A 26,441-nucleotide genomic window follows, 5' to 3' on the forward strand; every position below is an offset into this window, starting at 1 on the left:
CCTGCTTAATTTGTATAGATAATAGGATAATTATTATTATTAGAAATAGTATTTTTATGTTGGCAAAATGATTTATAAACTTCTCATCTAATCCTCACAACAACCTAGGAAATAATTACCATTTTACAGATGAAAAAGTTGAGTGCCTTTACCAAGATCATACATCTAACATCTAAAAAGAGTACCTTAGCATGTACCCACTTATTTCTTTTAATAGAATGATGGTGTTTGGAATGCTATCATGCATTTATTTCATAGGTATTTGTAAAATGGTACAATTTTCTTTGCTTTATTTTTTTTATTTTATTTTTTTTGCTGAGGCAGTTGGGATTAAGTGACTTGCCCAGGGTCACACATATAGGAAATAGGGTAGTCAGATTTAAACTCAGAGCACCAGCCCCAAAGTCAAGAGGACCCATCTAATTGTGCCATCTAATTGTCTCTCTCTCCCTCCCTCCCTCCCTCTCTTCCTTCCTTCCATCCTTCCTTCTCTATGCCTCAGTTTTCCTTACCTGTAAAATTAAGGGGTTGAGCTTGATCATATTTAAGGTCCTATGATTCTAAGGCAAATTGCTGTTGATCATTGATAGATATATGACTAAAATCAGGAGTCCAGAGAAGACTTCTTGCTGGAAAATGTGTTTTAGCTGTATTGAAATGTGCTTTTAGAATATCTTTGAAAGCATTTAAATTATCAAATAGTTATGAGTTTTAGCGTTGCCCTCAAAAAGGAAAGCTGATGGGCTTTTTTCAGTATTGGTTAGTCATTGTGTGTATATGGATTAGAAAAAAAAAAAGAAAATCTTCTTAATCTATTTGTTTTCATTTGATTAATACTTTTTAAAAAACTCTTCCCTAATAAGAAGAGTACATAATTGTGTAATATTTTAGTAATCTAGTGCTGATTCTTAACAAGGAATTCACTTATTGTTCTGTTTATGGTCCCCTAGAAGAACGAAAAGCTCATATTTTGAAAACAGATGCAGTGTTGGTTATGTAATGTGACATTTGGATAATATGATACTTAAAATCCTCTTATTTTTAAATGGAAAATTTAAAAGATACTATCAATCAAGTTAAAGCCAGCCAATGAGCCACGTGTTGCAGAATCGTTATGATTTACACTTTAAGAGTTAGTTTAAATTGATGCACTTATTATTACTTAACTTATGTTGACATATGAATCATTTCTCTCCAGTGCTAAAGTTTTAGCATATGAAAGAAACTTTTATTGTAAATGTTTATATGTCACATATACTTAGGGGAATTCATCCTCTAAGCCATTGATACATACTAAATGAATTGAACACTAGTAGAACTTTAGGTATAGCATAATTAACATCGTAGCTAAAATTTGAAGATTTGAATTTACAGAACAATAACAAACATTATTTATTTATTAATTTTACTAAGGCAATTGGGGTTAAGTGACTTGCCCAGAATCACATAGTTAGAAAGTGTTAAGTGTCTGAGACCAGGTCAGGGCTGGTACTCTATCACATTGTGCCACCTAGGTGCCCCAATAAATATAATTTAAAATAAAAGCAGGCACCTTGTATCATAGCCAAGTTTTATTTTTAATAATATATAGTTTTTAAGGAGAGGCAATATGACATGGAAGGTAGAGAACTAGTTTTGGAGTCAGAACAATCCAGGTTCAAGTCTTACCATTAAACCCATACTGCCTACATGATCCAATTCAGTAGAAATGTTGGTATCTGATGATCAATTGAAATTTGAAATGTATGTTAGTTACACTGAAAAGATTTCTGTTTAGAGGAGGTGTCCTTGTTCATTTATCCTTTTTTTACTCCTTGCTCCAGCATTTAAATATTTATTCATAGGCCTATTGGTAGCAGCAATTGAGTAAACCAAAAAAAGCAAGATATTTTATTTACTGCCCTGTCTGGTTCTATCTGTAAACATAATGTGAAGAGTAGATGTATTTCATTTTGTGGATTTTTTAATGTGAACAATTCTTAAAATACATAAAAAATACTAGCAAAAGTCAAAAATAATGTTTATACAGTCATAGAACTTATTACTGGCCAAGACCACAGAGATCATTTGCTCCTCTCCTCTCATTTTACAGATGAGAACAACAATAAAGTAGAGTAAATTGGCCAAGATTTTACAAATATTATGTTGTAACACTGGGATTCAAACTCAGGTCCAAATCCAATGTTCTTGCCTCCGTATTTGCCATTTTTTTGTTTAAGGATAATTTATTGATACAATTTCAAGAACACCATTCATATAAGACCCTTCATTAAATAATCCTAAAATATGCTTGGAAGATTATTACAAGAGTTATTTCATCATAGTTTTCACTTTTTGATTGGAGGGTACTTATGATTTGGATTATATTTGGTGTCAGCTATTCCCTGTAGTATAAATCTTCTAGAAGGAAGTTAAATATTTTTGAAGATAATTAAATTCAATCCAAGATACTAAAACAATGATTTATATCTATGTCACTTTTTTTTTTTTGCTACTATTGGTCTTATTGAAACCTAAAAGTTATTATAAAATCATTTTTAATAATTATATATTTTTTGCTACTAGTTTGTCCTTCCCATTTTCCTCGATTGCCCTTATCTCTACCTTGGTCCCCCACCAAAAACAGTCATCTGTGCCTCACGGATCTACAGAAGGAGAATCGGATAACAAAATGCATAATGCTTCCCAAAACTGCTCATATTTGTAAAGCATTTCAATTCGTTTGGCTAATAGACCAGACATTTGAATTTGAGCATTTGTTTCTCTAGGCTGCCAGCTGAAAATAAAAACAGGCCCACATACAAGTTAAGGTTAATGCACTATTTGTAATTTGAACTTTGTAATTCTGTTCATTATTTCATGTATGTTGGTCTTGACTATATTTTTTATGCATATTTATGATATATTTCTCTTCTCCCTGATAGCCTTAGTAGCACTAATTATAGTCGAATAATTTGGGAGTATATTGGGTATTTTCCATTTTGGGTTGAAAATATTCATTTCTCTTAGAGAATATAGGTTGTTCCCTGTGGGAAATCTCTGTTTACTCTGCTAGAACAGGGACAATATTGCTATCTTGAAGTAGTGATAAATTTAACTTTTTTATTGCTCCAGACCTGTAAGGATTTCCTGGTACAGAAACTCCCTTCACCAATGCATATTAGCAACAACTTGCAACTTAAAGTCCTATAGAGTTTTTTGAGTCACTAAAAGGTTAAGGGAAAGCCTTTGGTCACATAATTGATATCTGTCAAAACCAGGATGTGATAGTCTTTCTGACTATTAGCAGTATTCAGTGCCTACTATATCCCTTGCTAGGTTCTGGGAATGCAGTAGTGACCTTCACACCAGGTGATGTCCCAAAACAAAAATTAAGGGTCAAAATTGGGCCAATTTCACATCTGTTTATTCATCTAGTAAATGATTGTTTTTAACATTTTCGTCCAAAAATACTATAACCGTTATGCTGTACAAGGGAGACAGGAGAAGTAGTAACCACTGTAGATAAGAAGCTTAAACCAATGAGAAATAAATTCAATAAACATTCATGAAACAATTATTCTTTGTAAGATGATTGTGTTATGGTTGTAGAGGGGTGGATAATGCTAAGGTGAAAAAGCTCATTCTGTGCTGGACAGCACAACATAAAAATGTGAAGCTACCACTTATGACTTGCTAGATGAATCAGTTATACCCTACAGTTGAGCAAATGATTAAGTATTCTAAGTTTATTAAGATAAAGAAATCTAAAGGGAGAGGGGGGAGGAATGAGTACCATAAAACAAGTATTTAGTCAGTTGTTAAATTGAGCGATATTAAGTTATCACTAGTTCTCCCAAAAATGAAACAGTAGGCATTTAATTAAATGCTGAGCACAAAGCTAGTTGGGTATGCAAAGATGAAAAGTGAATCGGCTTCTACCTTCAAGGAATTTGTATTCTATGGATGGAAATGACTTTATACATGTGATTTGTTGGAGAATTTCTCAGTTTCTCCAACCAACAAGTCCACAGGTTGGTTTCAAATAAGCTGAGGGACCAGACTTATAAAGAAAAGATATATTAACCCCCTAAGGTAACTTCTTATTTTGTTTTCAGTAATATCCACTTCCTCAGGAAATGATACTTGGTTATGTATATCCTATAATAGATTGCCAGGCTTGAAATCATAAAGACTTGAGTTCAAATCTGGCCTCTAACATCCTGGGCTAGTCATTTAATTTCTGCCTCAATTTCCTCACCCATAACATGGAGATTATAATAGCACACACATAATAGCTCTTCCGATTGTTGTGAGGATTAAAGAAGATAATATTTATAAAGCTTGGCACATAGCAAGCATTATATAAATATTAGTGATGTTGATGATGGTGATATATTGAACAGGGTTTGGATTACAGTGCCAACAAACAGCATTCTGTTACATTTAAGTAGATCAATAGCATATTGTTCTGAGATAAAAAGAAAACTAATTACCATGCTTACCTTGGGTTCCTAATGAAAGACCCATCCTCAAACTAAAAGTCTGGCAGATGGTTGACTAGAAAGTCCCTCCTAGAGTAAAGTTAAGAGATAAGAGAATTGCCATTTTAATCAATCATTATGTTTCTGAAATAGCTTTTTTTCTGTCAAAAAATAAAAGTAAAATAAATATAAGATGATGAGGGAGGAGGAGGGGAAGGTTTTTGTTTTGGGGTTTTTTTTGTTTGTTTGTTTGTTTGTTTTTTGCATCTATGAGAAGCAGAAAAGGATTCTTCTAAAAGGTGGCACTTGAACTAAGTTTTTTTTTTAAGAGGCAAAGGTTTATATTTGAAATAGTTTAAAGAGGCTTTTCCACCTGGTGGAAGTAAAATCAAATAGTAACAGAAAGATCATGTTTGGCTTGGTGTGGAATTGGAATACTTGAGTAGAAGTATTGACAATGGAATTTCAAAGGAAGTAATCTATTTCCAAGGAAAAATGAGTAGTCCTTGATGAGTGATTGGAAATAGGGGAATGATGGAAAAAGGATTAGTTGAAATTTGATTCAGAAATTTCAAGCCTGCTTGGCTGAGAGAATGGGAGAGTTTTTGATTGGGTCAGTGAAGTTAGAGGGGAAGAATATGGAGTGGAAGATAGTCATTAAAGATTTATAAAGTACCTAATATATTTCAGGAATTGTGCTAAGCCTAGGAATGCACAGAAAAGTGCCTGCTCCCAAGGAATTCACAGTCTAATAGGGGAGACAACATATAAACAATTATGTACAACGTGTATACAGAATAAAAATTAGAAATTATCAACAGAGGATAGACAGCAGTAGAATTAAATGGGATTGGGAAAGGCCTCCTGTAGAAGGGAGAGTTTTAGTAGTATCAGTGTCAGGGGAGAGAAAGCAGCACCTGTAAGAAATACTATTATGTTTTTTAAAAAATCATGACAGCAATCTATAGACAAGTGGAGATGTTTTTAAAAGGTGGTAAAAATCTAAAATTCTTTTATTATAGGCTCTTTTATATTATTACATTTTGAGGATGGGACCTGTGTTTATTTTGTCTTTGTATCCCTAGTAATCACTCTAGCACTTTACACATGTAGGTATTTAATAATTTACTAAACGGATGGGATACTAAATTATGAGTGTTGCAGTAGGTGATAGTTGAAAGTGTGAAATGAATTCGTTCACCTCTCTTAAGGGTGAGAGACTAAGTTGAAAGAAAAGAATAGACAATTTAGTACTTAGTCTTATGGATTTAGCCTGTGATCCAATGACTTGGCAAATGCCCATTAGTAGAAGGAAAGTGTAGAAAGGGCACAAAGAAATAGATGGAAAGAGTGATATAGATTCTTAAAGAGATGACTACCAAAGATTAAGGAAAATTTTTCTTTTGGGGAGGAGGTTAAAAGTCATGTGTAAATCTGAATTTATGTATATTTGTGTTCATATTTTAGCTGATTTTAAAAAATAGTGCTTGAACTTTAATTTGAACAAGGGCTAGAGAAGTAAAAGATAAATAAAGCAGTTATTGAACAAGTTTCTTGACTTTGACCCCTGAGAGCAAAGGAGGTAATAGATTTTTCCAGATAGTTTTCTCTTCTAGCTTTGAAGACTCATAAAATGTTGAAGGTGAAAGGGAGCAATATTGGATCGAGGTAGACACACACAGAGAGAAATTATTAAATAACCAGTTGTTAAAATTAGGGAAATTCAGGGTTTTTTTTTCTCTACTATGTCAAATCAGCCTCAGAGTATTGTAGAGCTAATAATGAGATTGGATTTTAACAATTCTTCTCAATCTTATTCAGACCCCACCCAATTTGGAAAGCTTAGTTCTGATTAAAGTAAAAAGAATTTAATCTAGATGAATCTCAGCCCATTCTGTCCTTTTGACTCCCTCTTATAAAATGTAAGCTAGATTCCACAGGAATGAGATTCTGGGAAGATCTAGAATTATTAGTGTACCATGTTCTTTAATGTACAAGCCACATTACCAGCTTTGTTCAGGTGAAGTGACTACAGAATAGATTGAAAAAAGGAAAAGATAGAATAAGATTAGACAACAGGAACCCAATAGTCCCTGCTTAAGGAGAAAGACATTAAAAAATTGTTTTGCTAGGGGCATTGGTAAGTATTTGAAAAATGACCAAGTTCTTACTCTTTCATTATCTTCTAGGCTTCAGTCCTAATCTCCATGCCTTAAGTAAAGGGGAAAACTAGATGTATGGATGGAAGAGATTTCTGAATATATCCATTCTATAACTCTTGAAGGATCTAGGATTTCATAACTCATGGTGCTCCATCCACAATACAGTTTATATAACCTAGTGAAGAAACTCCCTAAGTTGCTATGCCTGAAAAAAAAATGGTGGTCAGCTCTTAGATGAAGAGCCTTTTCTTTAGCTAGAGTGTTCAGAGTGTTCTTTGAATGACAAACATACAGACTTTCACTGTTCTAGGGTTAGAATTTAGGATCCAAGAAATGAAGTCTTCACCTTAATCAAGCAAGTTGCATCATAGTAGACCTTTTTGTGAGGATCACAAAATATATCCAGATGCATTTCTATTTCCTTTAATTTTTTTAAGTTTTAAATAAGATGCAATAGCATGGTACATTTTATCATTTTACTTTGACTTGTAGTTTATTAAACTGTTTAACTTTGCAGATATTTCGAAAGAAAGCAGTGGAACTTGGAGAAAAATTACTTCCTGCATTTCACACACCCTCTGGAATACCTTGGGCATTGCTGAATTTGAAGAGGTAAAATTCTTAATTTAATAGGAGGATGGGTTATTATTTGAGTCTGGGGCTGATTAATTTGTTAGTATTTTGCACTCTAATCTTGTACAGGCTGATTAGCTTTGCTATTCTGCTTAGCCATTTCACAGATATTTGCCATTGGTCACAATTAAGACCAGGAAATAGAGCACAGTGTTTTCCAAGCACTGTGAGAAAGTCAATTTTAACATTAGGTCAGAGGCATTATTTCTACATTTATAAAGAAATATATTGTCATTGTTTTGCTCAACAGAAAGAATTCTGTACCTATTAAGCACTTCTCAGGGGACCTAGAACATTTTGTCATGGATTTAAGTGGCATGCCAGAATGTATTACACAATGCAAGCATTCTTGCCAGTGGATGGGCATCAATCTTAGAGCAAATTATGTGATGGAAGGTTCCCATGAGACCATCCAGTCTGCCCCTGAACCTATGAGAAAGAATCAGTTCACAAACCTATGAAAACCTCCAAAGGTGAATAGATTCTTGAGTTGAGAGAGCTTTTCTGGTTGCTCTGTTCCCTTATAGAAGAGAGAGCAATTCTGCTTATGAAAAAAGTGGGGGATGTTGGTTAATCAGTCTATAAGCAAGCTACAAGGAATCCTGGAAGGAACACTTAAGGGAGCTTCCTTCTCATTGTTCCTTTTGGGAGTGGTTTGATTATCTCTAGTTGTTTGAGCATTCCTTTGATTAACCATTTTCTCTTAGCCTAACTCAATTAATTCTATCTCAACAAAATATGAAAGCAATGTGTACTCTCATACTTATGGTCTTGGTTTTATATTAAATGCACATGTACACCTTAAAATATACACTTTATCAGTATTGTCAATGCAAAAGCACCAAATCAAAACTTTTAAAAATAATGAACATTAAATTGTAACATAGGTTTCTTCAGAATGTTTTTTCCTAAATATTTAAGGCTAGTACCTGCTTTCATTCAGACATAAAGGTATTGGTTATTATTCAGTTAATTTTTCTTTCAAGTAGTCTATTTTCACATATCCTTTGTTTTAATCTATTATTATATATATATCTGATGGATTGAAAGATATACTGTAGATTACATATAATACTGGCCAAGTGATCCATGCAATTGAATTACCTTTAACTGAAGTGCTACTGTATCAAGAATTTCGTAATAGGATGTATCAGGACTTGTTCTTACCACTGTGCCAACTTGGGGAGCATCTCTGTAGCTCCTTTCCATCTCAAGGAAAGGGTCTTAAGAGGCTACATGGTACAACAGTACCTTTAAATTTTTGTTACCTACCTTTGTTATTTACTACCTCTTTGTCAAATCACTTAATTTCATTGAGTCTTAGATTCCTCATCTGTAAAATGAAGAAGTTACACTAGATGACCCCCTTTACCTTTAAATCTATGAACTCTGTCCTATTAAATTTCAATATATTCATGAAAAAAATGCTCCACTAGTGGAAAATTACAAATTAAAACAACTCTGAGGTTCCATCTCTTACCCATCACACTGGCAAAGATGGGAAAAGAAAAAAAAAAAACCTATTACAATAGTTGGAGAAACTGAAAACAAGAACACTTAAATTACTCAGTTTGCCCAGTCATTCTGGAGAGCTCTTTGAAATGAGCTTTCCAGAGCTCTTTTCTATACTCAGAGGTTGCACCATATAAGCATGAAAGAGACTCATGAAAAAGCTTGCTGCTATCTATCAGCCACTTCAAATAAACCCCCTTATTTAAAGAAAACAAACAACAAAAATCAAGCACACAATGTAAATCAAGCAAAAATCAAGAATATAATATGACCTCTTAAGATCTCTTGCTTTTTTCATAGAAACATACAGTATTAACTTCCATGTTTCCAGATTTTTCTCTTTATGGAATAGTCCCAAATATAACGTTGACCACACTTGAGTATAACGCTCACCTAGCTATAAACATATTCCTGCCAAATATTTTGGTTGTTCTTGTGTGTACTACTTTGAAAGGAAGGAATCCAGAAAAAATGGAAAGGATCTAACCATTAAATAAACAAGAAAGAAGTTTAGGAAATGAATAGAATTTTAGAAAAGTTACCAATAGTAGAACTCTGTAGAAAACTGAATGGAAATAGAAAAGAATATACTTTTTCTTAGCTGTACATAGCACCTTCATAAAATTGACCATATATTAAAGCATAGAAAGCTCACAAATTAAAAAAACAAGCAACAATGGAATCATTCCTTTTCTCCTAATTAAACAAAGGAACCTCTTCCTTATCATTTTGATATATTACTCTTTAAAGAAGAGGGGTAGTAAACAGAAGTATTAAATCCAGTCTTTTGGGATCATAATGCAATAAAAATAATTTTGAATTTTCAATATTTGGCCTATTTGAAGCATAAATTAAAATTTAATTCAAACTAAATAATCTAGTCCTAAAGAATGAGGGGTCAAGGAACAAATAATAGATATAATCAATAATTCCATAATGACAATGACAACGAGATAGCATTCCGAAATTTGTGAGATGCACCCAAATGGATCTTAGGAGAAATCTAGATCACTGAATGATTACATCAGAGAAAGAGGAGGTAAATGAATTGGGCATACCACTTAAAAATAAATCTAGAAAAATAACCAAATTAAAATTCTCTGATTAAGCACCAAAATAGAAATCTTAGAAATCAAAGAAGACATAATTAAAAGTAAAGGGAAAAAAATATTAAACAGATTAGATAAAAAGGACATGGACTCAATATGAAGAGACCTAGCTTCTACTTTCAGTTCTTCTATTATTATTTAGCTGTAACATTTCGGATCTTTTTTTTTTCTTTGCTGAGGCAATCGGGGTTAAGTGACTTGCCCATGGTCACACAGCTAGGAAGTGTTAAGTGTCTAAGGCCAGATTTGAACTCAGGTCCTCCTGACTTCAGGGCTGGTGCTCTATCTACTGCACCATCTAACTCCCTCTCCCTCTTTTTTTTTTCTTTAGGGGGAAAAAAAGTTAGAACCCATTGGTAGAATGAGAAGATTAAGCTAAGGAAAGAGTTTTTAACTTTTTTGTGTCATGGACCCCTTTAGCACTCTGGTATAACTTATTAATTTATGGACTCTTCTTAGAATAGTGTTGTTGAATCTACTGGTCATCCTGCCATCTGGGGGAGGGTATGGGGGGTAAGAGGTGAAAAATTGGAACAAGAGGTTTGGCAATTGTTAATGCTGTAAAGTTACCCATACCATATAACCTGTAAATAAAAGGCTATTAAATAAAAAAAAATAAATCTTTCAAAAAAAAAAAGAATAGTGTTGTTGAAGGAAAAATTTTAATCCTAATACCTTAATCTGAGTTTTGGTTCCAGTTTTCCATAAACAACTTTATTTCATGTATCATTGATCTATAACCATGTTATTTCTGAATTAGAGAAATATCCAGTATGATACTTCCCCCATGTCATCCTTCATGATTTTGCCCCAAGATAAAATCCAGTAATATTTATTAGAATGTTGAATAAGAAACAGATATATTAAAATTCTTTCTAAGTTGATATTTCATAATTTGTTGAATAACCAATCCCTATCTCATGGTATTCTTCTCTTTATTGCTGATTAAATAAAGGAATTTCCTTTCTTTTATTGATATTTTAGTCCTTAAAGGAGAAGGATCGTAACAATTATTTCAAGTGGAAGGGGAGGAAAGCAAGAACTAAAATGGACAAGAGTTTCAAGTTTACTTGAAGTTTACTCCTCACCCCAAGCTGTTTCTGTAAGAAAAGCCTTTTTGTCTCCTATTGCACACCTTTCCAAGGGGCTTCTCCTAAGGTTTTGTAAAAGGCTTTAGAAGAAACATTTCTTAATTCTTCTGGAGAAGCTACAAAGGAAGTTTTTAATAAACTTCCACAATATTTGCAAACATATATTATAAAATACAAATAATTATAAAGAAAATAAATTTGAAAATAAAAATTGAAATATTTATCCCCCAAAAAATGTTTTTAAAGTACCCAAATCCTAGATTAAGAACTTTTGGACTAGATTGTCTCCAATCCATTCCAGCTACAACTTTGTGTTGTTGTTGTTTTCTAAAGGGTCAAGAAATTGGAGTAGCAGATATATTAAAACAAGCTGAAGGTATTTATAAATCTATATTGTAGCTATTTCTTTCTTAGAGGGGAAAGCATTTAAAAAAAAAACTGATAGTAGTCATTGCCATCTCTTCTTTAAACAAATATACTTAATAGCACAATAGGACAATTTTGATCTGGTTTGGTTTAGTTTCATTCACTTTGAAGAACCAAAGTTTTTAAAAGCTCACTTGTTAAAAGGGAAAGGAAGTTGCAGCTAGAGCTCCTTGTACATTAAGAAAACCCATTCTTAAAGTAGAAATGCTTATTACCTGTTAATTTTAAATCTGAACTCTTTTCATATTATTCATCTTTGCTATCAGTAGCACTAAGTACATTTGAATTCTCATTTTCATGCTTTTATATATTATCTAATATGAAAACTTTCTGTGTTTAAGATAAAAATATTGTATTTTAATATTTGTAAAGAAAGTTGCAAAACTGAAGATTATTAAACCATATTGTAAGATTCCCAATTAAATTTTCAAACTAAAATGGGTAAGATTATATGACCATCTGGCTGCCAATAGAAGTAGTTCTGGATTACATCTGGCAGCTGTTAATTTTCACTTCAGCTGAAGCATAATAAATTCTGCTCCAGTCCTTTACCTTTATTCTGTTTGTGTCTCTCTGCTTCAACTATATTTCTTATAAACAACATATTGTCAGTTTCTAGTTTTTAATCCATTCTGCTATCTGCTTCCATTTTATGGCTGAGTTCATTCCATTCATATTCACATTGACACTAACTGTATTTCCCTTCATCCTGTTTTTTCCTCTCTCCTTTTCCTTCTCCCTTCTCTCTCTCCTCTTTCTCTTTTCTCTCTTCTCTTTTTCTTCTCTCTCCTCTTTTCCTTCAAAAAGTCTGTTTTGCTTCTGACCACCACCTTCTTCAGTCTGTTCTCCTTTCTATCAATATCCCTGCATTGGGTTATTCACCTTCTCCTTTTCCCCAACCATGTTCTCCTCTAGTGTAAAAACCTCTTCTTTTTATACCTCTTTTATATGACAAAATTTTCTCATTATACCTCTTTCCCTCTTCCTTCTCCCAGTGGATCCCTCTTTCTTAACCCTTAATTTTAATTTTTAAAATAACTTCCATCATAATCGATTCACACCTATAACACACACACACACACACACACACACACACACACACACACCCACCCCATATAGTTATATAAACCATTTAACCTTATTGACTCCCTTATGGTTTCTCTATCCCGTTTACCTCTTTATACTTTCAATTTTTTATTTGGAAGTCAAATTTTCTATTCTGTTCTGGTCATTTTCTCAGGAATTCTTGAAAGACCTTTATTTGTTAGGTTCCCTCCCTTCCTCCCCCCCCCCCCCCCCCCCCCCCCCCCCCGTAGGATTATACTCAGTTTTTCTGAGAATGGTAATCCTAGTTGTAATCCTTTGCTTTTCAGAATATATATTTCAAGCCCTCGAGAATTTGGCTGTATTATTTCTGGGAGTTTTCATTCGGAATCTCTTTCAGGAATTGACCAGTGGATTCTTTCCAACTCTGTTTTATCTTCTGGTTCTATCAAAGTAGTTTTCATTGATAGTTTTGTAAAATGATCTTTGTTAATCATGGCTTTCAGGTAATCCAATAATTCTTAAATTATCTTTTCTCCCATCTATTTCCCAGGTCAGTTGTTTTTCCAATGAGAAATTTCACATTTTTGCTTTACTTTGTTTTATTATTTCTTGATGTCTCATGGAGTCATTAGCTTTCCTTTGCCCAGTTCTAATTGAATTATTTTCTTCAGTGAGCTTTTGTACCTCTATTTCCATTAGTCAATTCTACTTTTTAAGGAAATTCTTGTACCTCTTTTACCATTTGGCCAGTTCTGTTTTTTTAAGATGTTATTTCAGTGTTGTGGAGGGTTTTTTGTTTTGGGTGCTTTCTTTACTAAGCTGTTGGCTCCTTTTTCATAATTATCTTGTAGCCCTGTCATTTATTTTCCCAATTTTTCTTCCACTTACTTCTCTTATTTGATTTCTTAAAAAGCCTTTTTGAGCTCTTCCAGAAATTCTTTTTGGGGCCAATTCACATGTTTGAGGTTTTAGATGTGGCAGTTTTTACTTTTTTGTCTTCTGACTTTGTGTTTTGATCTGTGACACCACAGATACTTTCTCTGGTCAGGTTCTTTTTTTGTTGTTGTTTGTTCATTTTCCAGCCTTATTTCTTAACTTTTAACTTTATGTTAAGGTTTTGATTCTGCTGACAAAGTTGAGAGGGCACTATCCCAAGTTTCAGGTTTTTCATGAATTTGAGTTAATTCTGAGGTGTCTGTAAGTTTTCATTTCTTCCAAGGTGATATGATCAAAGGGGAAGTATGGTCACTGTTCCCCTGGATTGTAACACTGGTTTGTGAGCACAAATATTCTTCCCCTTGCTGGAACTGTGACCAGAATCCCTGCAACTGTAAATGCTTTTGTTTTTTATGACCCTGGAATTATTACTTGGGCTCCTATTTTTCTGCAGTCAGAAGTGTTAATGCTCCTTTCTGCCTTAGACCTGAGACCAGGTCTCCTACTTCTCTGAGTGATCACAAACACTTCACCTTGGAATTGTGACTAGGGTCCTCACAAGCAATGGTCCGCTAGCTTTCCTCTTCATTTTGTGATTGTGACTTAGAACTGTATATGGACAGTACATCAGGGTCCTGCACCCAGCACCAGCAAGTGGTCCTCTCTAATCACCTTCTGGCCAGTTTTCTGACCCATTGCCATCTATGACCTGAGAGCAGAGAGCTCCTGAAACTGATGCAGCTGCTCACAAGCCCTGCTACTAGTTTTCTGGGGCTTTCCAGGCCCAACTACTCCTAATCCCACAGTGAGACAGGTCTTTCCTGAAATTGTTTGGGACTAGAAAATTATTTCACCTCACTCATTTATTGTATGTCTCTCCTGTATTCAGTTTGAAGTGTTATTTTAAAATTTTAGAGGGGAATTTGGGAGTGCTCAGGGGACAGCTCTTATTAATTATAATCAATTTTTCATATTTTTTAATCCTATTTACTTAAATAACAGTGAAATGCAAATCATATAGCAGCCAATGATAAATATAATTGTAATATACTTCTACCCAAAGTCCTTTGCCCCAGCCATTAAGATGCTCCTGGAGTACTCTATTTCTGGCCATGAAGCTGATTTATCTTCTTAAAAAATATGATAATTGTGGAAATAGATATAAAGATTTGCATGTTTAATTTATATTGGATTACTTGCTGTCTAGGGAGAGTAGAGCAAAGGGAAGGAGAAAAAAAATTTTAGAATGCAAGGTTTTGCAAGGGTGAATGCTGAATACTATCTATGGATATGTTTTGAAAATAAGCCTTTATTAAAAAAAAGAATATGATAAATAATGTCTTCCTTTTGCAAGAAAAAAAAGTTGAGATGACAAAATGAATACTGAAAGCAGTAAGTCTATACTTGGCACATTTTATTTTCCCAGAGAAGGAAAAGATTTAGCCTAATACTAGATTCTTGATACTGGAATAGGAATAATAATGTCAATACGAGATGTTCGTGACAATTCTCTATGTCTATTCTAAACAATATCCATAAGTATGATTATAATTTCATAATTAGGGGATCTAAGATGGTTAAGTATCCTCTACTAATAATAGAAATAAAGATTTAGAGCTGGAAGGTCTTTCAGATGCTGTCTTATCCATCCCCCTTTATACTTGGGCACTTCAAGGTTCGGAAAGTATTATTCTCACAACATTCCTATTGTTTGGTGGTATTTTATATAAGAGAAACTCATTTTGCATATCAGAAATCCTGTATTCAGAGAGGTTAATTGATTTGTTACACATCTAGTCTCATAAAGGATTTCAGCCCTTTGGGGTTTTTTTTCAGTGTCATCAACAATCATCAGGGGAAGCTTTCCCAAAAAAAAAAAAGTAGATCCTGTGCAGAGAGAAGTGTAGCATTTTTCCCTTTTGTAAAGAGGCTATGTAAAATAAGCCTGAGTGTAAGTTAATTATATTACAGATTGCCTTAAAAACCATACTTAAAGGGGATGTATTTTGTCCTAAAGGCATTGAAGATCCTATAAAGGATTTTGATATGAAAAATGTATAGGCTTATGTCAAAATTATGTCTTGCAAAGTTTATTTTGGCAATTGTGAGAAGAATGGATTTGGAGATACTAGAGTCTGGAAGATGTTAAGAGGTTATTCTTAATTATCTGGGAAAGCGATGACAAGGGTCTGAGATAGGGTAATAGTTCTGCAGTAGAAGGAAGGAAGGAAGAAAGGAGCATAGATGGAAACAATTTAGAATCGGGGCTCTGAACTTGAATCTCAAGAATGTCACTAAATGCCTAGATGACATAAGGGGAGTCACTTAATTTCCCTGGGCTTCAGTTCTTTACCTGTAAAATGAGTAGATTAGATAGGGTAATTTCAAAGAGCCCTGTTCTAAATTTGTCATTCTAAATCATGTGAGTTGACCAGCTTTGATTACTATAATAAACAAAAAATATATTTTCCTTTGTATCAGCCCAGGTCCCTAGTACAATGACTTGTAAAGTAGGTATTGGTCAAAGAAATATGGTAGTAAAATACACAGATCCTGCCTTTAAGGAACATTATAGTTGGGAAAGTGAAAATTTATAACCTCACTGGTTTGTTGTAAGGGAGACACTTTTAAATTTTTGCTCATACAAGCAAAAACATTAGTTCAGTTTGCTTCATTTTACAAATGAACAAACTGAGGCCCAGAGAGATAATGTTTTTTCAAGGCCATATGGGTAGTTAATAGCATAGTCAGAACTAAAAAAGCTCCTTTCTTCTCACTTCTGTGCCAGTCTTCTATTGTATCATGGTGCCCATTAACAAAGACATAAAATAAATAGCAATGTAAGATAATTTGTGCTGTGTCAAATTAGCAGTTAAAATAAAATAATAGCATCCCCTAGAGCAATTGTTTGATAGCATTTATCTTATTTTACAAGCATATTCCTAGAAAAAGCCTTCCATAGAGTCAATATTAAATGACTTCTAGTTTTGTATACTAGTCCTGAATTACTAATCTGCTAGACACCTCCACCTGAAAATACCAAAAACAGATGTGTTCAAAATAGAACACAATCTTTTTTCTAAAGGTCTTCAATCATCCCAATTTATTTCTTTTAAGGGCACTAACATCCTTCTAATTAACCTGTGTGCAACCTGAGTCATCCTCACTCTTCTCTATCTCTCAATCATTACCAGCTCTTATCAAGTTTACTACTATAAAATCATTTTTAGCCATCCCTTTTTTCCAATGATAGATAAATGACCTTACTTCAAAACTGTATCATCTCTTGGCCTGAACTATTGTAGTGGTGTCTGAATTGTTTAGCCTCCTTTGGGTCATTACCCTCTCAAATTCACCTTCCACATATGAGTAATGCATGAGACTGCTTTTGTCATTCCCTTGTCCAAGAACCTTTAGGGCTTTTTCTCTTGCCTCTAGGATAAAATATAACTCCCCTGACTTACTGTAAGTTTCTTGTGGGCTGTTGTTGTTTAGCTATTTCAGTCATTTCTGATTATCTGGGATTTTTGTGGCAAAGCTACTGTGGTGGTTTGCCATTTCCTTCTCTAGCTCAGTTTTACAAATGAGAAACTGAGTCAAATAGGGTTAAGTAGCTTGACCAGGTTCAGGTGTCTGAGGCCAGCACTGTCCACTGTGCCATCTAGTTGCCCATTTTTAGCAAATACTTAATAAACATAGCAAATACTTAAATGTTTATTGAATTGAATTGAAAATTTTACCTGTGATATAATTGGGAAAGAAACATTACTCCAAATTATAAAGAGTTAGATATCTGGACTCAAATATAAAATGAATCCCAATATTTGTACAACTTGAAGATTTGAAGATGATATTGCTCCATCCTTCTTTGCCATTCTTAATGAAATAATCTTCAGTTGTACAATATGTAAATATAAGAAGCAAATTTGTTCTAGGAAAAGAATAGAAAATTATACCTACTTTAATTGTTTGGAGGGAGAAGGAAGGAATGCTATGGGTGTGGAATATATCATTTTCATAACTTGCTGTTGTAGTCATTGATTTTTCTGAACTGCTGATTTTCTTTGTTTAATCTTTTATTCCAAGGGATAATTTTTATAGTATTGAGAGGAGAGGAAGGTTAGAAATTACAGTAATACAAAAATAAAATATGTCAAATAGTTTTTTAAAATTATTTTAAAATAATTTTTTCAGTTCCAAACCGAGTTTTCAGTTCTAAACTGAACTATTGTTCCCTTAGTCAACATTGCCTTTTTCTTCACTGACTTCATTCATTCTTCAAAGTTATTTCCTCTTATTCCTTCTTAAATGTCTTATCTTCTTTCTAGGTAGGTTCAGTTCTGTTGCCAACTTCTCTATATAGCCTTCCCTCCAATAGTTCTTTCCTTACCTTATACGTCTCTGTGAACCTAATGTTTTTCCCCAGTAGAATTGAGAGTCTTTATTTGGTTTTTGTCTTTCTAGGACTTTTAAGTGATATCTTAGATCATATTGAGAATCCTTGTCTCCAAATCTGTTTTTGAAAAAATATTCTAAAATTAGCTTTATGTCTACATCTATAATAAATTATTGTCTCTAAATCTGATTTTATTAATAGCTTACTATTCAGCAGTGACTTGTACAAGTAATCTGTAGCCTAGTTACCAGGCAAGCAGACAGGCATGGCTAGAATGATATTCATTCTTTATAAGATTTACAAAATAAAGATGAATAAGAAATAATAAATCTCTTTTTAGTTAAATCACTTTTTAGTTAGTGACTTGCTAATAGATTCCTTTTTGATAGAACACATTTTCTTTGCATGTGCGAATGCCAAAATATGAGGTTTAATCTTTTATTGCTATCAGTGAGAAGCCCAATATGGCTTTTCTCCCCTTCCTACAGAAGAAAAATCACCTTCCTGAGTTGTGAATTAAGTATTTCATCATTTCCCTATTTCCTGATATAATTCAAGCCTAGATAGAATAGACTTATTAGGTTTTGATTTTCCCAAAGTGGGTCCTCAATTTCAAATACTATAGTTAACTTTCCCATTATTCATGTGTATCATGCAGTATAGTGTTTGGACTCTCCTAATTATTACTCTGTCTTGTCTTGATAAATAGGTTGAGTTTCGCAATACAACATTCTATCCTTTGTTTCTCTTTATGGATTATTCTGAACTGACAGATGCCTGGTGGCTCTATTAAGTTTTCTGAATAGTTTACTGATATTTGCTGCCTATTGGTCTAGCTTATGGAATGTACTAGTAAATGGCTCATTTCCATTTCAAACATGGACTAGTCTGTAAGGCTGATGAATTATGCACAACTCCTTCAGCTGGGTTTTAATCTTCCACTTTTAAAAGTAAGTTTATTTACTGGCTACTCTATTCATCCAACCAAGTTTAAACTGTATCATTAAATATACTTCTGCTCAGGACATTATGGTTCTGATTGTAATTAAAGTGCAAAGGGCTTTACTTTAAATGAAATGGGGATTTAAGTGGCGATGTTCTTAGCTAGCATTTTTTATTCAAGGGGAAGATTTTCTCTAGCGAAATAGTTTAGTTAAAAAGATTTTAAGAAAGTTTCTTAGATTTCTGCCTATCCTAATGTTATTGCATGATCACTTACTAGATTGAAGTTGGCTTCTCTAGTAAAGAATAGTTTCTCTATTGTGCATATGGGGAAACTGAGGGCCAAAAAAGATGAATGCCATATCTATTCTTACACAATCCAACCTAAATCAGTTTCAAATTCCTTAAACCTATAAAATATGTAAGTGCTAATATTTTCAACTTATATTGGAAAAAAAAATAAAGTTTTTGCAATATAAAAATACATTGACCATTTTTTTCCATTGCTATCATTAGCCTTGATTTCAGGTCCTGAATCACTTGGGATTGACTATTCATCTGTTTCTTTTATTCAAAGGAATTTGAATTAAACTGATCTTCAGTTGGAGGTATTATGAGGCAATTACTTCTAGAATTGTAAAGCTTTATATCAATATGAATTATTGTTATTGTTTTTTACCGTGGATATTTGGCTTTCTAATGGAACTATATGATTACATTGTTATTAAGAACTACCAGGATTAAGAAACTCCTTCTACCCTATATAATTAGAGAGTTGCCCAGAATTATAACACTAATATATGGCAAGTCTTACCAGCCTTCTTTCCAGCACAGCATACTTCCTTTATTGTAATTCTCATTCATATGAGTTTTTGCTGAACCCTCTTCAGGAATGGTTATTCACCTTTGGTGTTCCCCTTCACCCAACTTTAACCAGTGGCTCCAAGAAGCTGCAACATTCACAGTAGCCACATCCTGATAAACCATTTCAGCAAATAGCCTAAACCAGATTGAAGGTGACTGACAGACCTCAAACCCATTGGTGAGTTATGGGGATGTCTACCCCAAGTAGGTGAAGACTTCCGCCAAGGGAGTGGGCAAAGAAAAACAATCTAATAGCCATGAAAGCAGCTATAACAGGCATTGTGGAGCCCTTCATACTTAGACATTGAAGACCCCAAGGTCTTCTATGGCATCTTGGGCCATTGCTAGCCATCCTTGACTTTTGTTTTGGCATTGGACTCCAGTGAATTTGGAAGAGAAAATGAGACTACAATTCTTAAATCCAATTCATTCTTAAGCCAAGATGTTACCTAGTGATAATTGGTCCTCTTTGAAAATGAAGGATGAACAACAGAAATTCTTCATAATAACATAAATGGGTTTTAAGCTCAGAATTCCAGCATCATTATTAACATTGATTTAAATCCATTTCATGGAGTAATTTAAAGATTTTTTTTATAAGGATATATTGTTGCTAGTAGAGAAATTAGGACCATTCAACCTAAAGAAAGAAACCAAAATGTTCAATCTTTTTCAAAACCAGAACGTTGGCCTATGTATTCTTGAACTTGGAGAAAGTCAGCATCCCCTAGAAATCATTTAAATGGATATACTGTAATCCTGATCTTCCAGAGAACTACAGTGTGCTGTAACCTCTATGTGGTTCTGTACCAATACCTCTGTATCCCAAGGATATGCATGCTGCTTACTCTGGATTTGAGATTTAATTGTTAGGCAGCTTTCTTCTTCTAGGCTGCCTGTGAAGATATTTCCCTATGCATTGATGATCTCTCAGTTTTTAATTATAGAAGAAATACTTTCATGTAAAGGATGGGATTGTAATAATCCTTAATTCTGTTAGAAATTGACTGAGCAGACCAAGGCTTGTTCAATTCTACTTCTCCTCACTACACAGAAAAAAGACAATTCCACACATCCATATCATTGTTGTTCTGTTTATCCTAGTATGCCTAATTCTAAATCACTTTAGTCAAGCCTCTACTGCTATTGATATCCAAATAATTACCCAAAGTTTCCACTTATTTTTAACTAAATAGTCTGCTACTACTTTTGCAAGCAAGTAATTTCAACCATTAATTACCCTCTTAAGATTTTATGACTTCTTGGGTGTTTTATTTTCTCTAACTTTTATTTTCATCCTATAAGAATGGAAACTAATTGAAGCCCATTTCAATGCAGAGGGAAACCCAGGTATATTTTTAATGAACACTTCAGTGTAACTTGTAAACTAGAGAGCTTTTTAAATGAAACACTTACCTTTACCGGGGTTTCAGTCACAATAGCTTCATCGTTAGGAACTGATGGGCTGGTCATATACCTGAAGATACAGCAAAGGAAGAAACAAAGAAAGGTGGTAATTATCACTCCTAGTAGAGTAATAGGAGGGAAATGAGGCATCATTTGAGATCATTTAATCCCCTCAAGAAGCTTCAGATCACAGTCAATGGTCAGGCATAGTAACTAAAATATACTAAAGGGACTTAATTGTTCTAAGTAGGCCAATAAGTATGGCAGATTGGAGTGCACTTAAACTTCACTTTACAGCCTCCTTTCTTGAAGCCTAAAGAAAAAACAATTCCATACAAAGGGAGCTTTGCAATCACTCACGTCTTGTGGAAAGTTTGGAATTTAAGGCTAAAGAACCTGGAATAATTCTACTCTGCTGATGTCAGTGCAGTCTAAGCCATGGTGATAGGTGGAAAAAAACCATATCAATCCAAATAAGTCTAGAATTACGCCTCACTGGCCATAATTTCCCAATTTCCTTGCACTATTCCCCGACACCTCCCACCTATCTTTATCAGGTTTAGTTTAATTAAGTGGACAACAGGCTTAATTTTAGTTTGCAATTTGCAGCTAAGAAATGTGTTTTGAAAACACTTTTTCTATACACCTTTGAAATTGGATAATCTACTTATCTTAAGTTGTAGTAGTGTATAAATCAGGAGCTAGAAGTTTAGCTAATTCTGTTTTTTAATTTTTGTCATCTCAAGAGTCTGAGTCACTTAAAAACCTCTTAAAGCTTATTAAGTGAAAGTTCTTTGCTAGTTATTGGATTGGATCCAGACCAGCTTCCAAATAATCCAGGTTTCACAGGTGGTACTTTTGTCACAAAAAGAATTGGAATAGAAATTTGCAAAAAGCTATTTGTGACATTTCTACTTTTGGAATTTGAGAGTTGGAAGGGCCCTTTCGAAATGATATAGTCTAATTTGCCTCTGAACAAGAACTTAAAGAAGATTTCCACTTAGGATTTTAAAAGAAACAGAATTCATGTTTTGTTTTGTTTTTCCTCTTTCTTTAAAATCTGTTTCATAGTGTATCTTTGAACAGCTAATGGATTTTGGCAGTTTGAATGGATACTCAATATATTCTATATGTAGTGCTCAGTCTTGGAATAAGTCAAAGCATACACTTCTCCAGCCTCATGGATCAGCAGTGATAGTCATCTTTTGTGAGACTTGGCTTCCACAGACTTTGAATGTGCCAGCAATCATCTTTGCACACTCCACTTTTCATCAGTGATTACATGTCAGACCATAGTTAGGTGCATGAAATGAATGGACTTATATTGACCATCCAATTGGTTTAAATGTCCAAACAATCGACCAAGATTTCTGGATGAACCATACAGTTTAGGCATTTCATTTTCTAATGCAAAAATGGCCAAAAAGAATAAATTGACTTTGATGAGTATTTGCTTATTGAATATTTGCATGATTTCTACCTTTTTTTTTCTTCTCTCCCAAATGTTTATGAAATTTGAATATCTATCTGACTCTTTTAGAGGAATTTGAGTCCACTAAGTGGCTCTGATCAATGAATAGATGTGATTTGAGTACTAAAAGCAGAAAAGTTGAGTATCAAAAAGAGGATAAAAAGTGACATTGAGACAAAACTTCCTGGCTATCTAAAATGGCACAGTACAGACAGAGACTCATATGAGTTTTTCCCCAAACCCCTTTAACTTTAAATAATGACTCTAGACATATCCTAGAGTGGCAGAGCCCTCAGAAAAATGTAGTGAGCAATTTTCCAGTCAGGTTGGCAGGAAAGTTCTGTTGCACCATAGTCTAGCACAGACCCCAGCAAACCAAGAGCAGGCCTTGGGATGACTGGATCATTGGCAGCAATGACAGTCAGGTTCCAAAGCTCTGAGCCCACAGACAGTAAGCAGTGAGTCCACTGACAGGAGGGCAGGAGATTTAGAAGGGATACCTTTACTGCTAGCAAAGGTAGGAATCTGTTGTATTGCCATTACTTGATTCTAGGTTGCAGTCCTGAGTCTTAGTCCCAGTGCAAGGAGGAATACTAGCATAGCAGAGCTTCTGGCCATGGGGAGCAGGGACCCTGGTTGCAGTTCCAGAATTACAAAGAGTGCTTGTGGATGCTCACAAACCAGTGCATAGTACTGGACAATAGTAAATACACCTACTCTTAGATCATACCACCTTGGAAGAGCCAAAACTTAGAGGTTCCAGAATTGCCTTTGAAAATAGCCACACAAAATTTGGAACTATACCCAAAGGGTTATCAAACTGTGCACACTCTTTGATCCAGCAATGTCTCTACTGAGTCTATATCCCAAAGAAATCATAAAAAAGGGAAAAGGATCACATTGCATAAGTATGGCAGCCCCCCCTTTTTTTTTCCCAGCCCAAGAAACTGGAAACTGAGTAGATGCCCATCAATGGGGGAATGGCTAAATAAGTTATGGTATATAAATGTTATGGAATATTATTGTTCTATAAGAAATGATCATCAGGATGATTTCATAGAGGCCCGGAGAGACTTACATGAACTGACACTAAGTGAAGTCAGTAGAACCAGGGGATCATTGTACATGGCAACAACAAAATTATGTGATGATTAATTCTGATGGACATGGCCCCTTTTAACAGTGAGGTGATTCAAGCCAATTCTAATAGACTGTGATGGAGAGAGCCATCTGCATCCGGAAAGAGGACTGTGGGGACTAAATGTGTATCACACCATAGTATTTCAATTTTTTTTTGTTGTTGTTTGCTTGCTTTTTTTTTCCCATTCTCATTTTTTTTCCCTTTTGGTCAGATTTTTCTTGTGCAACATGAAATATGGAAATAAATATAGAAGAGAATTGCACATATTTAAGATATATTAGATTATTTGCTTCTAGGGGAGAGAAAAAAATTTGCAACACAAAGTTTTGCAAGGGTGAGTGTTGAAAACTGCATGTATTTTGAAAATAAAAAGCTATTTTTTTTTAAAAGGTAGTGAAAAAAAGAAAACAGCTTGATCAAAAACTTGAAGCTTAGGACACCTCCACTTGGAAAGCAAAATTTCACTTTAGTCTGGAGTTAAAAGTCAAAAAAGTAGGCTGGAAAATGAGCTAACAACAGATTATGACCATAGAAAGTTCCTTTTGTGACAAGCAAGATCAAAAAAGATGATAAAGTCAAAATTCTTGCATCCAAAGCCTCAAAGAAAACTGTAGTTTGATCCCAAACTATGGAAGAGCTCCAAAAATCTTTTTAAAATCATGTAAAAGAGGTAGACTAAAACATGGAAAGAGAAATAAGGGTGGTACAATTTAGAATTGGGCAAGGATCAGGTAATGACTTTATGAGACATCAAGAAATTATCAAATATAAGCAAAAGAATGAAAAAAAATAGAAGACAATGTAAGCTATCTCATTGAAAAAACAGTTTACTGGAAAAGAGAATTTAAGAATTATTAGACTACCTTATGATCAAAAAAAGAGCCTAGAAATCATCTTTCAAAAAATTCTCAAGGAAAACTGACCTGATATTCTAGAAATTGAAGGAAGCTACTGATTTCCTCTTGAAAAAGATCCCCAAGAAGGTTTTTATGACCAAAGCAGAACTAGAGATCATTACTGATCACAAAATAGAAAATTTCGATTATACCAAACTGAAAAGTTTTTGTACAAACAAAACTAATGCAGACAAGATTAGAAGGGAAGAATAAACTAAAATATTTTTACAGTCAAAGGTTCTGATAAAGGCCTCATTTAAAATATATAGAGAATTAACCTAATTTATAAAAAATGCCATTCTCCAATTGAAAATGGTCCGGATATGAATAGACAACCCCGATGAAGAAATTGAAATATTTCTATAAAGAAAGAGTCCGTCATTATTAATCAGAGAAATGCAAATTAAGACAACTTAAGATACTACCACACACCTGCGATTCTAAGATGACAGGAAAATAATGATGATTGTTGGAGGGGATGGGAAAACTGGGACATTGATTCATTGTTGGTGGAGTTTGGAAAATCCAACCATTTTGGAGTAGTTTGGAACTATGCTCAAGGAGTTATCAAACCGTAACCCTTTGATCCATCAGACTACTGGGATTATATCCCAAAGAGATTATAAAGAAGGGAAAGGGACCGTATGACAAGTTTGTGGGCCCCTTTTTTAGTGGCTAGAAACTGAAACTGAATGGATGTCCATAGTTGGAGAATGGCTGAAAAATTGTGGTATAGAAAATTATGGAATATTACTGTTCTGTAAGAAATGACCAACAGGATGATTTGAAAGGCCTGGAGAGACTTACACAATTGATGCTGAGGAAATGAGCAGGACCGGAGATCTTATATCAACAACAATACTAGATGATGACTAGCCCTGATGGATCAGCCATTCAGCAAAAGATCAACCAAATCATTTTAAAAGGAGTAATGAACTGAACTAACTATACCCAAAAAGAACTTAAATAAAACCATTACATTGAATTCCCAGTCCCTAATTTATAACCGCATCTTTGATTTCCTTCACAAGCTAATTGTACAAAATTCAGAGTCTGATTCTTTTGTACAAAAAAATGTTTTGGTCATGTATACTTATTGTGTATCTGTTATATTTTAAATAAACATCTATGGGTCATCCTGCCATTTAGGGAGGGGGGGGTAAGAGGAAAATTGGAACAAGAGGTTTGGCAATTTAATGCTTAAAGTCCCATGTATATATCCTGAAATTAAAGCAAAAAAAAAAAAAGAAAGAAAAAAGAAAAAGATCCCCAAATGAAAACTCCCAGGAATTTTATAGCCAAATTCCAGATCTCCCAGATTAAGGACAAAAAACTTCGAGCAACTGGGAAAAAAATCCAAATATTATGGAACCACAGTCAGAACATCAGAAAATTTAGTAGATTTTACCTTAAAGATTCAGAAGGCTTTGAATATGATATTCTAGAGGGAAAAATCAACTATCTGCAAAACTGAGGATAGTCCTACAGAAAGACTTTCAGATGGATTCCTGATGAGACCACCAGAAGACTTTCAAATACAAAATGCAAAGGAAGCATAAAAAGGTAGAGGAATCATAATTTTATAACATTAAACTTATAATTAAACATTATATTCCTGCATAGGAAAATAATAAAACTTCCTTTTTAATAGGGTAGTTAGGAGTATACAGAGACAGAAAGAAAGAGGTATGAGATGAATCTGATAGTGAGATTATCTTTTTTTTTTTTTTTTTAATGACAAAGAAGAATGCATTGGGAGAATGAAAGAAGGAGTATAGGATAAAATATCTGACATAAAAGAGGCCTGAGATTTTTACAATGAAGGAGTAAATGGGGAAAGCAGTGAGAGGAGCACATGAACCTTACCTTCATTGGAATTGACTCAAAATTATTAATATACACATTCAATTGAATGTAGAAATTTATCTACATAAAGTAGGAAAGG

The 26,441-nt window shown here is 34.0% G+C and overlaps 1 protein-coding gene across 2 annotated transcripts in view; it reads left to right on the forward strand.

Moving 5' to 3' along the window:
* Positions 1-26,441, forward strand: part of MAN1A1 (mannosidase alpha class 1A member 1) — a 178,033-nt gene that overhangs the window by 87,808 nt on the left and 63,784 nt on the right. For both annotated transcript variants that reach the window (XM_012549315.3, XM_031964348.1), the window contains exon 6: positions 7,143-7,237. In XM_012549315.3, the coding sequence (XP_012404769.3) occupies positions 7,143-7,237 (95 nt within the window). The remainder of the gene's footprint in view (positions 1-7,142; positions 7,238-26,441) is intronic.

This window comes from Sarcophilus harrisii, chromosome 4, assembly GCF_902635505.1.
Source record: "Sarcophilus harrisii chromosome 4, mSarHar1.11, whole genome shotgun sequence".
In the NCBI taxonomy this organism is placed as follows: Eukaryota; Metazoa; Chordata; class Mammalia; order Dasyuromorphia; family Dasyuridae; genus Sarcophilus; species Sarcophilus harrisii.